At 40.7% G+C, this 13,072-nt stretch overlaps 3 protein-coding genes across 3 annotated transcripts; 1 reads left to right on the top strand and 2 right to left on the bottom strand.

The window, feature by feature from the left end:
* Positions 1–2,159: 2,159 nt before the first annotated feature.
* Positions 2,160–4,940, bottom strand: LOC124223114 (arylphorin subunit alpha-like). Its single transcript, XM_046634833.2, has 6 exons — positions 4,638–4,940; positions 4,202–4,541; positions 3,704–4,119; positions 3,279–3,595; positions 2,858–3,195; positions 2,160–2,742 (listed from the first exon to the last, which is right to left on the bottom strand). The coding sequence occupies exons 1-6, from the start codon at positions 4,851–4,853 to the stop codon at positions 2,330–2,332; spliced, it is 2,040 nt and encodes a 679-aa protein (XP_046490789.1). The 5' UTR covers positions 4,854–4,940; the 3' UTR covers positions 2,160–2,329.
* Positions 4,941–6,953: 2,013 nt separating this feature from the next.
* LOC124223248 (arylphorin subunit alpha-like) lies at positions 6,954–9,851 on the bottom strand. The gene is made up of 6 exons (XM_046635031.2): positions 9,620–9,851; positions 9,215–9,551; positions 8,387–8,784; positions 7,987–8,303; positions 7,581–7,915; positions 6,954–7,495 (listed from the first exon to the last, which is right to left on the bottom strand). The coding sequence occupies exons 1-6, from the start codon at positions 9,836–9,838 to the stop codon at positions 7,086–7,088; spliced, it is 2,016 nt and encodes a 671-aa protein (XP_046490987.1). The 5' UTR covers positions 9,839–9,851; the 3' UTR covers positions 6,954–7,085.
* On the top strand, positions 8,015–12,468 carry LOC124223249 (uncharacterized). The gene is made up of 5 exons (XM_046635032.2): positions 8,015–8,313; positions 10,879–11,347; positions 11,899–12,093; positions 12,164–12,284; positions 12,362–12,468. Exons 2-5 carry the CDS (start codon positions 11,030–11,032, stop codon positions 12,466–12,468), a joined length of 741 nt encoding a protein of 246 aa, XP_046490988.1. The 5' UTR covers positions 8,015–8,313; positions 10,879–11,029.
* Positions 12,469–13,072: the final 604 nt, after the last annotated feature.

Raw genomic sequence — 13,072 nt, 5'->3', positions numbered from 1 at the left:
CTTTGATACTGAATCTTGAGCGGAACTGGTCTTGGATCTCAGGTAAGCCATGACACCTTCTCGATATTCGTCTGACAATGAACCCCAAAGGTATTCGATTCGTGCTGTCTATTATTACAGCTTACCGCGTCATGGCAAAACCATTATAATTTTCATCGTTTTTATCGTAGGTAAGATTTTGTAGGAATCTCAGTGATATTGGATATCATCTTCATGCACAATGTACAGATATAGATGAGTTGATGTTCGTCACCATGCAGATTATGATGATTTGGACATACATAGTCATACCTATAATTATTGTAATATCGCGACGTGCGGTGGTAATTATATTGTACACATTCATTGTCCGTTATTGAAAGTTTCCATTACTATAGAGAGTACCGAATTCTTTCCTATAAAAAATCGTATATGACCTTGACAGATAATCGGGAGTCCTGTGCGTCTTTGATACTGACTCTTAGGTAGAGCTGGTATCCGATTTCAAGTATGAGCAATGAGAACATCTCGATATTCGATTGAGACTGCAACGGTATTTGATGCGTGGTTCTATAATTACAGCACATCGTGGTATGGCTATTACAGGTGGCTTGGATACATCATACTTCTCGTGAATTTTGACAGACCAGACTTTGCATCGGGCTTTACAAAATTGGAAATCAATTTCACTGTATCGATCAAGTGCATAATTGTAGAGGTAATATAACTATAATTTAGCGATATGCGGTGGAAGGTATAGTATACAGTTTCATCGTCTGCAGTTTTTATTCAATCATGTTATTGTATACCAGACGTGATACATTTTTTCAAAATACAGTTTTCAAACCGATTCTCGTTTATTAAGTATAAAACGTGATTTGTCGATTCTTCACAGTAAAGTGAATTTCCATGCTTATTTGTATTTTAATGAAATATTTCATGAAATGAGTGTGGAATGTTGAAGTACTCGCTCATTTACTGTATCTGAAAAATTTCAACTTGACTTGACGCCGGATTAGTACTTCTATAAAAATTAGAGTTGAAAAAAAAAGTTTAGTTTACGCTAACGACAAATCTGAGGAGAATTAAAAACGTCAACAATGAAACATTAGCTGATTGCAAGGTTTTCGAAGAATTTAAACTTTGAATCCAAAAATTAACTTCATATTACATAATTTACATGCCAGCATAAAGTACCGTAGGTAATTAGTCGTCATAAACTAAAAATAAGTATTGCAGATCGTTTCTCGGTGCTCAAAAGTAAACGAATATGGATGCGTGAGTACACAGCCTGAATATGCATGTAAGAATTATATGATGAGAGTTATGAAGTGAAAATAACACGTCGATGCGATGTGACCAGCAAACCAGAAGAAATCCTCGGAATCCCAGAGTGGCGTGGAGATGATTTTGTTAAATTATCACAGAGTAAATTTATCGCGTAGGTGTTGTGAGTGTGTACCGAAGTTACGTGTTTAGCGTCACATGGATTTACCGTTACTCTGATGGTACAGTTAGAAAGCGCCTATACGGGGAATCGAGAAATAAAGTGATATAGTAGAGGCGCGAGCTCACAGAAAGGTCCATCGATTCGGATTGATTATGACCGAAAAAAAACAAAAAAAAACAAAATTACGATTAAAATGTATGAAATTAAATTAACATAACAATAAATAGAAAAACATATCCAATCAGTTAAAAGGATTTTTGTATTTGTAAGAACGTTGATTAAGTACAGTTGCAATGCAGTACTTAGTTTTCAAATGTTATTGAAGCTTATGAAAATTATGTCCAAATATCCCTTCGACGATTCATTGTGTACACTTGTCTGCGTAGAGAAGGAGTGACATGTCCAATGGAGGAGCTGTAGATTAAATAGCATCGAAATATGTAAGTTCAATTGTCTACTGAGAGTGCCAATGTAGGGTTTGGTACTCTAATTTTTAGGAGTTGGAGGTTCCACGTAGGGTTTGTCTTAAATTTCTAGGAGTTAGAGGGTTAATTTTCTAGGTTCAGTTTCCTTCAAAGTAGGTTTATCTGAACCTTGGTAGGATCAAATGTAGGCGCGAAATTGCGACCGGGTATGCTGCACATCGTTTACTGTTCAGGAAAAAAAAAAAAAACCTAAAAAAAACCGACGTATATATTGAAGGGTAAGAAATATAAATAAGCTTGACGTGTTCGGAATGCATTATAGTTTTTATTTGTGTCTACTAACTTCTACAGTGTACTTGATTAAATATTCGACCAAAACGTATATCTTGAATCGGTAGAGAGAGTGATAATTGGACTGAGCGATTGTTTTACAATTAGCGTCGGCAGTCTGGATTAACCATCTTAATCTTAAAGGTTAAGCAGTCAGGTTCAACTTTGACTCATCCGCATAGTAGTAAATGACGGCGTCGAACAGGTACATGTTGGGCAGGCCGAAGGTGTATTCCTTCATCGGTCTGTCCAGAGGAAATCCGAAGGGTTTGTCTATGGTTATGCCCTTGGTGAAGAACCGACTCTTAAGCGTTTTCGCCTTGGTCTCGTCGAACTTTCTGACGTCCACGAAGATCTGGAATTTCATTCCTTCTGGTAGACCCCTGGGCAGAACCAGGCGGTTCGGGAATCCAGTTGTGATGGGGTTCTTCGGCACTGGGTCCACTCCGTGAACGACTTTATTAACGGTCTTGTAGAAGTGCTCGTCGTTCTTGTGGTCAACGACGGACAAGGTGAACTCCGTGCTCTTGCGGATGATCTCGTTATCGCCACTCTTGACTGGAATGATAGAAGTAACAGTGATTCATTAGAGTGAACGAAAGACCCTGTATTCATGCTTGCATGAATTCTTTTTTTTTTTGTGTGGTTCTTCTTTTTACTCGTATGCACTTACGATCTGTGACGAAGTAATCAACTTGGTAGAAGTACTTGGATACGTCGCTCATGTTTCTGTCATACTGGTCCCATTTGGGTCCGAAGAAAATGGTAACGCTGGCCTTGGTTGCTTCATCGGTGTGAACCTTGATATTGACATCGAATGGATGGTGGTTCAAACGGTGCTGACGAACGTAGAATGACACCCATTTGTTGTCCGCGGTTCTGTTCACACCCGTCACAAAGACGTTGGTATATTCAAAGTAAGTTACAAGTTTGCTAACGGAAGCTTCGGTGACCGTGATTCCAGGTGAAGCCAGCTCATTCTTCGTGTAGGGCCCGAGGCGTTTCATGAACCTGAAGAGACATAACGTATAGTCACTTGTTTGATTGTAGGGAAAGAATTGTGGTCATTTGGAAAGATTGTTAGATCGTCTCACGTCCTGTAGTAGTCGTCGATTTTATCGTATATTCTGTAGAAGCCTGGGTCCCTCATGCTAGTGGAAGCGTGCTCAAGGGCACTGGGAAGGATCTGGTATTTGTTCTCAGGTTCAAGACAGAATCCAAGAATGTGTCTGCTGAGGTGGTCCACCGATCCGTAGTAGAATGAATTCCAGGAGTCATTGTTGCCTTCCACGATGTTACCAAGTATGTTAAGGCCCTCTGCGTCGTTCAGGTGCTTGAGGTTTCCATCTCTTTCCAAAACGATTCCAGACTCTGCGACCTCCATTACGCGACTTTCGTACTTTTCTAGATGCTGGAAAAAAAACAACGTCAATTAACTCTAACCAATCATCACAGAATATAAGATAAGTTTAAATCTTATATTGTTGTGTATTCTAGTATTAACTCTCCATCCGTTTACCTGAACGTGGTGATGTTTAAACATTGGGACTCTGGTCCATTCGTCGCGACGCGGGAAGTGAAGGCCGTTTGAGTAAGTCATCTGTGGATAATATCCCATGGCGATCGGTTGTTTCCAATCGATAGTTTCCATCATCGGAATTCTGTGGGACAGGCGCTCCATGCGGTAACGGTTAATCAACATGTGGTGAACCCAGAAGTAAACCGATCCTCTGAATTCATGTGACAACTGGTTGTACATTGTGCTCGACATCCAGAACGGAGATTCGACGTGTAGGTAGGCGTAGAAGTTGTTGAGATCTGGGTCCTCAAGGTAGTACGTGAGGTTCGATTCGGGATTCATTGATCCCGTGATGTACCAGTTGGTGTAGTTGCCCGGCACGACTACTTCGTGGACGTTCTCTCCTCCTTCGATAGCTGTTCAAAAAAAAGGGAATGGATGAGGGTTTCAGACTCCGTTTTACTGTTGTACGTTAGTAAAGAATGGTCATCGTCTTACCTTCGTACTGGTAGTCCATTCTGAAGGTGTGTAATTGGTGCAAGACGTCGGTGTTGAAGAAGTAGTTAGGGAAAATGGTGTGGGGACTGGGCATAGCCATTGACTTAAAGTCGTCTCGGTACATGATGGCCATGCTTAAAGCGTACGTCCAGTATTCACGGTTGACGTTTTTGAACGCCCAAACACTGAATTGGAAGAAGAGCCAGGGGTTTGCTGCGGTGTGCATGACCTTGAAGATCGACACAGCTTCTTCAAGCTGGTCAGCGTGGTAGATGGAGAAAATTGCACCAGGTGGAAGCATTCCGTACTTGTATCGGGCCCAGAAGTCCGCGAGCGCTTCCTGTTTACAGAATCGATGTGACCAGTGTTAACCTTCAGCCGATCTGTGCTGCTTTTTCCGTTATTTACCAGAAGTGCCAAGTTATAAATTTCTTACCTTGTCCGGCCAGGTCGACAGGTAATCCGGGATGCTGAAGTTGGGATCCACGTTGTCCCGAACTTCTTTGGATAACTTGCCCGTCCGTTGAGTTCTCCATACTAAATCGTAGGTCAGCCTTAAGGCCAAATCGTTGTTGGGAGCGTTCACATGGACGGGATCAGACGCCGCAAGGCAGAATGCCGCGACGGCAAGAATTGCCACCTGCCGAATCATTTTCTATAAAATCTTCGGCTCCTCTTCCTTCGTGTATACCCGATCAACGTTCTCGTATGTAACGAGCAAGACCGTTCTGACTACTTGTTCAGGTCGAAGTGTAACGATTCCACGTCAAGGGGTCTTTTATACTCACCGAAACTGTATCGCAATCATTTTTTGTGACCCCTGTGCACTTTTGCACACAGTAAATTTGACAAATGATAAAGAACCATTGCGCAACTATCGCAAACAGGTCATGATGCGACAATGTTTCCGATAGGAATATCTTGCATATTTGGTAAAACAGGTACGTGTACATGGCAATGTATACAGTATTTGCTGGTCTTGAAACGTTTTCATCATCACATCGATATTCCAAAAGGCCATTGACGTGCCCTAACAGTAAAAATTATTTTTTCAATTTCTCTGCTTCCCCTCACGGAAAGAAAAAGAAAATCAACTTGGGTGTGAAAACTCGCACCCCCAATTCATAGATAATGCTAAATTCTCACAAGAAAAAAAGTTGAGGGTGCGAATTTACGTCCGTGTTGAGAATTTTTTTCAGTGACGGGTCTAATTGGCGAATAGAACTAATTTTGGATTTAATTTTCTCGTTTTCAACTTTATTCGAAATTCAGTGTGCTTAGGAATTTGGTGAACGTAGGAGCAGATAATATTTTAAGCATATACAGTTCGTTTAAATTTGTAATTAAGAATAAAACTTTGGGAAACTTACCGCGGAGGTTTGAAAATAATTAAAGCATTTTACAAATGCAAGGGTTTCGTACGAGATTAAAACATGCTTCTATGATGCGTAGAACAAAGTCTTTTTTTTACGCAGTTTAACATTGCACAATCTAAAATGAATATATACTGTTTTTCGGTTGTTTAAACATGTACCAGACTTGGTTAGTCTTGTTTTCATTTTTGTCCATACAACAACTGTGAATTGTGTCTTTTATGTAGATATCATCGAAGTTTGTTGCTTAGAAATACGTTTTTCACTTCTTAAATATTTTTGACAAAATTAAACAAAAACATGAAAAGTTGTGAAATTTTGAAATATCATTTTCGGTTTAATGACAAACCTATTTGTCGTCGATCACAAAACGATATGTGACCGAACGAGCTTTTAAAACATTCAAAAATGGCTTTCGTCGTGGGAAATACCAAGTTTTCTTCTGTTGGTTTCACACTTGGTGTTTATTCATTCGACATAATTTCCACAAGAAAAATTTAATTTCATAGCAACAATTTTCCACCCGTAGATACTATACAGATATGTGATCGATTAATTCGTTTTTTAATCAAAAGCAAAAAATCAAAAATCTGTTATATCTATAAACATAATATAGTTACATGTATAAAAGCTTTAAATTTGAAGTGCTATAAAAATATTTCGTCGGAATTACGGTAAATTTGTTACATACAAAAAATCCGGTACAATATATTCGATTGACGCGGGGAAAATTTACCGTATCTTGAATAAAATTTGATTTATGTTTCTGAATATCAGCGTTCACAGATAATCGATTTCGTAACATTTAATATTTTATTATTGCACTCACGACTTAAGTCAGAGTCCATCGCGTAAGCTTGATTATCGCTAGCGACGAGATTGAAAAGGGTGCAGGATTGCTCTTCATAATTATATTTGGTTGAAAGTTGCAGCATGGCCACTGCATATTTGCCAATTCGAGTGTCGTGAAAATCCCGTGTACAGAGAATTGAAAAAAAATTAATAACTGTATGAACAATTTGATTTTGAATATTGCACAGTTATAGCTATGTCTGAGTGATTGGGTGACAGTTTATTCTATGAAGCCATTGAACATTGAAATTGATAAATTCCTATCAACGATGAGCAGCTAAAATATCATGCAACAAAATGTCGCACTTGAACTTGAATTCGGACTGAAGGTCGAGCAATCTAATTTTGTCCTGATAATGTTGTCGGGGCGTATAAACGTCGCAATATGTAATGCAACTTTGTAGCAGTTTTATTTAGCGTGATATTTTCGTGTCGTTTTTTTCCCTCTTTATGAGATAAGAAATATTTCGGGATGATCGTTACGAAACAGCGAAATGAATAATCAAGGACTGAGTTTCATCGTTCTTTATTCGGCGTTATACCTTTGCCAATTATAATCACAGCAGGATATACATACATATATATAATATCAAATGAATAAAGTAATTTACGATAGAAACATTGTATGACTATGATCTCGGGACAATTTAAAACTTTGTTTACACAGTGGCGTTTATTTCCGCAGCTTCCCTGTGGAAAATAACAACCTCTTCGAAGCGCATATTGGGCAGGGTGAAATTGTTAGCCTGGATCGGTCTGTCCAGAGGGAATCCCATCGGACGACCATCGGTGTAGGCCTTCCCCCATATCGGAGAATCGATTTCCTGGATGTGATCCCTGCTGCAGGGAACAACGTGGACGAAAACCTGTAGCCGGAGTCCCTCCTTCTTTCCCTTAGGGAGGAGAAGCCGATCCGGAAATCCGTAAACATGTTCCGAGTAGGTGAGAGGCGCTTTTTCCTCCGCCGCCGCTTTCAACTTGCGGTAAAAAACTTCGATACCCTCGTCATCGGGAACCACGAAGAGGGCATTGTTGCTGGTGCGCTTGATATCATTCCACCCGGGTTCAACTGTAAATCGAAGCATCATAAGCGTCATAACGATCCGCGAATCGGTGTGTAAATTCGGAAAAGTGTATATTATGTATGTACTAACGTTTAATCTTCCACGCATCGAACTCGTAGAAGTTTTCATAATTCTCGGTTATGGCAAGTTCGTTGTGCAACGCGTTGTACTTCGGTCCGAGGAAAATCCTCACCATGGCTTCCGTGTCCATTTCAGAATGAACTCTGATCGCGTAGCTGAATGGTTTGTGGTTCAAACGTCGCTGGCGAGCCTTGACGGTAAAGGAAAAGTCGTCGGAACTCTCAATGACCGAATCATAGTGGTCGAAGTAAGTTTCTAGCTTGTCGATGACAACAGATTCGATTTTCAAACCGGCTGATTGACCCAATTCCTCAGCCGTGTAAGGCTCCAAGTTGCTCTTGTATCTGAAAACGAATAAACATCGGTTAATTATGATCTTTCAATCATATTATACTTTCCGAAAACGCTCAACCACCTGTTGAAAAATTCGACGATTCTGTTGCAGATACGATAAAATCCGGGGTCTCTTAAGCTGGTGCTGAAGTGTTCCAGAGCGCTGGGGAGTATCTGGTGATTGCTCAAAGGATCGGGACTGAAACCGAGTATGTTTCTGGCGAGGGAGTTGATCGAACCGTACAGCTGTTTGTTCAGCGAATCGACGTTACCCTCAATTATATTGCCGAGGATGTCGAAGCCGTCCGAAGTGTAGATGCTCTCTGATTTCCCATCCGCGTTAAGAACGAACCCTGAATCAATGGCCTCCAGTATGCGGGATTCCAGGTTCCGCATGTCCTGCGAAAAGGTAAATGAAGAATCAGTCGAACCTAGTTCCAAAAGTGCGATCATTTAGGGATCAATCATTTTCATCGACGCACTTGAAGCTTCTTGTATTTGTTTCGCGGCACCATGGAGTTGTGATCGCGTCGTGGAAAGTGCAATCCGTTGTGATAAGTCATGGATGGATGGTAACCCGTTTCAATCGGTTTGTTCCAATCGATGTATTCAATTTTGTCCAAGTTGTTACTGATTCGCTCCAGGTTGTAACGCGTCAGTATCAGCTTCAAATTGTGGTAGTAAAGCTCGCCGCGGTAGCCCTTCGGCAGATTGAACTCCTCGCTTGACATCCAGAACGGGAATTCGAGATTCAGGATTTGGTAATAAGCGTTCATTCCCACGTCCTCTACAAAATAGTCAATTTCGTGCTCACGGTCATCGTGATATCCTGCGTACCACAGACTGCGATTCGCAAAGATTACGTGAGATCCTGCAGAGCCTGCGGAAAACGGAATGTGTTAGTAAAGAATTGTCCAGTTACTGAATTGGTTACAAAATTTCGCTACGCGGCTTACATGCGGCGTCAAGTGACCTGACGAGTGTTACCGAGGGGTTAATCACTCATCCATTTGATGTACGCCTAATTTCAAAATTACAAAGATTTCAGGGAATTCGAAGGATTAAAAAAATTACAAGAGAGTTGATGGGATTTCAAAGGGTTTTTTCAAAGGAAAATTTCCGAGATTTCAAACGATTTCAGAAGATTCTAAGATATTTCAAAGATTAAAGAAGATTTTAAAGATTTCAATATATTTCACAAGATTTCCGGAAAAGTTTATACTATATTTCACGAGAGATTAACCCCTCAAGAGTAACAGAATACTTTAAAGACTTCTCACTTCTCCGAAGCATGATATTAAAATACGCACCAGGCAAACGGTTCAATTTTTGAAGCTGAGCTTGGCGGATGATTTCGGTGTTGAAGAACAAGTCCGGATTTATCTCGTAGGGGGCTGGTAGCTTCACGTATTTGGTGTCCGGTCGATGAATGACTGCAACACTGAAGGCGTAGACAAACTGCCCTTCGTTTACGTGGATGCGAGCCCAGGCTGCAGTTTTGTAGAATGTTTTGAAGTCCACGGCGGATCGGAAGAGCCGAAAAAGGGCTATGGCTTCGTCCAGAATGACCGGATAGAAGACGGAGAATACCCGACCACGAGGCAACATTCCACGCTCGTATTTATCGAGGAAGTCATTGACGATGACCTGAAAGAAGAAATCGAATGGGAACGTTTAACCATCTGCGATTATTTGTCGTACGAACACCTTCTCACCTCGCTATCGTACGCTTTGAGGTTTCCTCTGACGTCCCATGAAGCTCCTTCTCTGTACAATCCAGGGTTCCCAACATCCACACAATCCAAATGCTGCAGAAGATCGTAGACGCTTTTTTGCTTTGTCACAAAATGCTCATCTGCCAGGTGGACTGGGACGTGATCGGCCATTCCTAACGAGAGGACCGACCACAACAGGATCACAATATAACCAGACATCTTGCCTGATCAGTTTCCCTCAACAGACTGTCCAGCAGGGACAGATGTGCCGTCATTTTATGGACAACATTGTTTTCTTTCGTATATCATAGATCATACCTAATCTCATTAACCTCTGTCCTCGCCTGTTATTTTCCATTATTGTTACGCTGTGTCGCGATTATGCATTATGGTGCTGCATAAAAATAGCCTGTCGCGTTGTTCAGAACAATGCCTGTTTTCGCATTCTGCTTCGTCTTCTTCGTCTTCTTCTTTTTCTTTTCCATCTTCTACTTCTTTCGATTACGATACACCGATCGTCTTAAAAGTTTTCCTAAAGCCCATGATGCCCATGATGCCCATGATACAAGAAAAGCCGTGTGCCGTATGCTGGATCACCTACAGGCCGTCCGTTCACGCACACGCGCTCGTATTTAGTCGGTGCCTGGTGTGAGTGAACGCTACGGCCAGTTACCATCTGCAGGTAATGTAAGTGCACTGTTTTTTATGCGATAGGCTTGCCAGCCAAACGGTCCGTGCGCCTGATTCAGGCAACCGGAGTTGCACTTCATTTGTTTTGACAACGTTTAGAATCCTCATGGCGGGATGCGATGGAAGAGGACCGGTTCTATACGGATCAGTTCTACAAGTGAACGGTTCTACAAGTTCCTTCCTACAAGTGACGGTACTATAAGTTCGTTTCTTCAGATTCGTTTCGAAGAAGGAGGATCGATTCTACAGAAATCAGTTCTACAGGGAAAATATTTTACAGAATATGTTCTGCAGACTCCTTGCTAAAAAAATATTTTTCTACAGAACATTTCCCTTACGGCAAAGAATTCGAGATTCACATCAGAAATGATCCTGCATGAATTATTCTGCGGGGGAATTCTTTTACAGAACATTTTTCTACGGAAATTTTGCTGTAGAATAGTTTTCTAGTTTCACGCATCCAACACAATACCTGTTCGACACAACGCATATTCTCACTACTTATCTTCTTACATCGTCACACTAACTTAATTGTGTTACAAATGACCTCATAAATTCTCGTTTCGCAGCCAACTTCAGGCGCCGAATAGCGCGGTCATCAATTTTCTTTCGCTCCAACTTCACACGGGTCATGCTGTAGTGGTAATGGTTTTGCCGCAATCGTGCTCCTATCCCAATCTTGGGAGGTTGGAAACATCCGTCGACGAAACATGATCAGGGATGAGTTCTTCCGACAGTTTGAGTTCTAAATATGCGGTGGCCAGGATGGCCGAGGTCATGTCATCCTGTAACGAAATGTTGTACATGGTCCAGAAGGAGGTTTACGACGCTTCCCGCGAGATCGAAGCCATGAAGAAATTTCCAGCCGTCTGTAGAACTTCAAGCACCTGTTTCGGCCGTGGTGAAAAAATCGCGCTTCAACGAACGCCCATGAGTAGAAGCACGAGTTTGCCAACGCCACCCGATGCCAAATGCATCCGAGACCCGGTGTTAAGGCAGCTTTACGAGAAGTTGATTGAAGTCGAGGGTGTCGGACGAGTGAGAATATACCGTAAATCCAGAGCTGAGTAAAATTCTGTCGCAAATACTGCACTCGAAATAGAATGTGGAATATTTCGGATAATTACATTATTACAATTCATAATTATAAATGATGGAAAATAGGTAATTAAAACGAAATGTAAAGTTTGAAATGTTAGAGATTATATGCTGGAAATATTTGTATTTATCTGGTAATTTAGGGTACGCCTTGTTCCTGGTTGTCATTGTATTAACATCTTATCGAAAAATTGTTGCATTGCTAATAACGTTCTCTTTAGTTGGAAAATTGATTCAAGACCTGGTAATCCCAACATAATGTATTCCGTTCAAAGGGAATCGTTTTTGAATATTGGCTACGAAATTTTTGGGACGAGTGTAAAACTCGTGTCAATAGTTGCATTTGACAAATGACTAGATGCATTATATGCATATCTTTCTATTTCAAACGGAAAATAAAAAATATAATTTCAAATATTACCCAGCTCTGACTTTAACAAAGTCGAGAGCGGGTTCAGACCGACTGATCTTGAAACCCTTTCCAAACGCAGCACCAGTGGCTAAACGCGTTTATGTACGTAAGCAGCTACATGCGAGTCCCTCGTCTTTTGGCCAGAAGTGAATTTGACCAGCCTAAAAAATTTGTTCAACGACAGACGCTTCTTTTCGACGGTCCCTATCCTGGGATTAAAAACGATTTGATCGTCACCGAGAAAGGAGCTTCTGACGGCAGAATTAATGGAAAGGTAAAACCGATGGTCAGAATTATTTTTGCTTGTCTCTTCATCCGCTCGTGTTTCATAAATTTCTTAACAGCTTCCAGGCCACGTTATCGATGCTAGTCGTCCTTCGATTTCCGTGAGAAACGTAGAACTCGAAAAGACTTCATTATCGCCAAAATCTACTCCAAGATTCGCTTGCGATTGTCTCGGACTCGGTGATGATGATGCATGGAGTGTTTTTTCCCGCTTGAGTGTGGCGGAGTGAAGATTAATTGTTTCCGTTTAATTACAGGTAATTCTTCGCCAAGTTTTTCATCGGAAATCAGGAAGAGACGACTTTTAGTTAACAAGAAACTTGAACGAGGCTTTCAAAAGCGGCTCGATTATTGCTTGGTATAATTAAATCGTATATGACTGGTGCTTCCATCGTGTTATGGAGAAATTTCTAATGAGAAATAATGAGTGAAATGTCAACAGATATTATAAGTTTTTTTTTCATTTTAAATAATCGCTATCCTCGCTGCAGCTGTCGGTGGTGTATAAATGAATCTTTGCAATTATTGACGCATGTTATATCATCGTTGGAAATAATTTATGTGACACATCCCAGCGCATACCGCGGTCAAGTGTCAACTTTTTATCATTGCGATTTAGATAACAGAAAAAAATACATGCACATGGAAAAAAGAACTCGCAATCTTGTTTCGTAATGATATTCGCTAATCACCTGTCTCTTCTTTCACTGAATTCATCCATCATCGACGTTGGTTCGCATGATTTTTTATGTTACTTTTCTGAATTTTTGAGTGATTCAGACTAACGCGCTACTTGTAAAATGAATTTTCTTTATTGCGCAAGCGTAACGAGATTAAGGGCTTGCGGGTCTTGTATTACATTATGAATACACGTTACATCATTATTTATTACGAAGCTGCTACATGAATTCTTGAAACAACCAAATAGAAAAAATTACGTATTTTAAATAACATAACTACATGAACCT

The sequence above is a fragment of the Neodiprion pinetum genome, chromosome 7 (genome assembly GCF_021155775.2).
Source record: "Neodiprion pinetum isolate iyNeoPine1 chromosome 7, iyNeoPine1.2, whole genome shotgun sequence".
Lineage (NCBI taxonomy): Eukaryota > Metazoa > Arthropoda > Insecta > Hymenoptera > Diprionidae > Neodiprion > Neodiprion pinetum.
Note: the sequence above shows the minus strand (reverse complement) of the source record. Positions and strands in the feature narration are given on the sequence as shown.

Excerpts from the sequence above, each read along its gene's own strand:
- LOC124223248 (XM_046635031.2), bottom strand. The coding sequence starts at position 9,838 with ATGTCTGGTTATATTGTGATCCTGTTGTGGTCGGTCCTCTCGTTAGGA. Across the intron at positions 8,304-8,386 it reads ACAAATACAAGAAGCTTCAA|GACATGCGGAACCTGGAATC; the intron begins GTGCGTCGATGA and ends ACCTTTTCGCAG. Across the intron at positions 7,916-7,986 it reads ATCGTCGAATTTTTCAACAG|ATACAAGAGCAACTTGGAGC; the intron begins GTGGTTGAGCGT and ends ATTCGTTTTCAG.
- LOC124223249 (XM_046635032.2), top strand. The coding sequence starts at position 11,030 with ATGAGTTCTTCCGACAGTTTGAGTTCTAAATATGCGGTGGCCAGGATG. Across the intron at positions 11,348-11,898 it reads AAGTCGAGGGTGTCGGACGA|CACCAGTGGCTAAACGCGTT; the intron begins GTGAGAATATAC and ends TTCCAAACGCAG. Across the intron at positions 12,285-12,361 it reads TTGCGATTGTCTCGGACTCG|GTAATTCTTCGCCAAGTTTT; the intron begins GTGATGATGATG and ends GTTTAATTACAG.
- LOC124223114 (XM_046634833.2), bottom strand. The coding sequence starts at position 4,853 with ATGATTCGGCAGGTGGCAATTCTTGCCGTCGCGGCATTCTGCCTTGCG. Across the intron at positions 4,542-4,637 it reads TGTCGACCTGGCCGGACAAG|GAAGCGCTCGCGGACTTCTG; the intron begins GTAAGAAATTTA and ends TTCTGTAAACAG. Across the intron at positions 2,743-2,857 it reads TGATTACTTCGTCACAGATC|TCAAGAGTGGCGATAACGAG; the intron begins GTAAGTGCATAC and ends CTATCATTCCAG.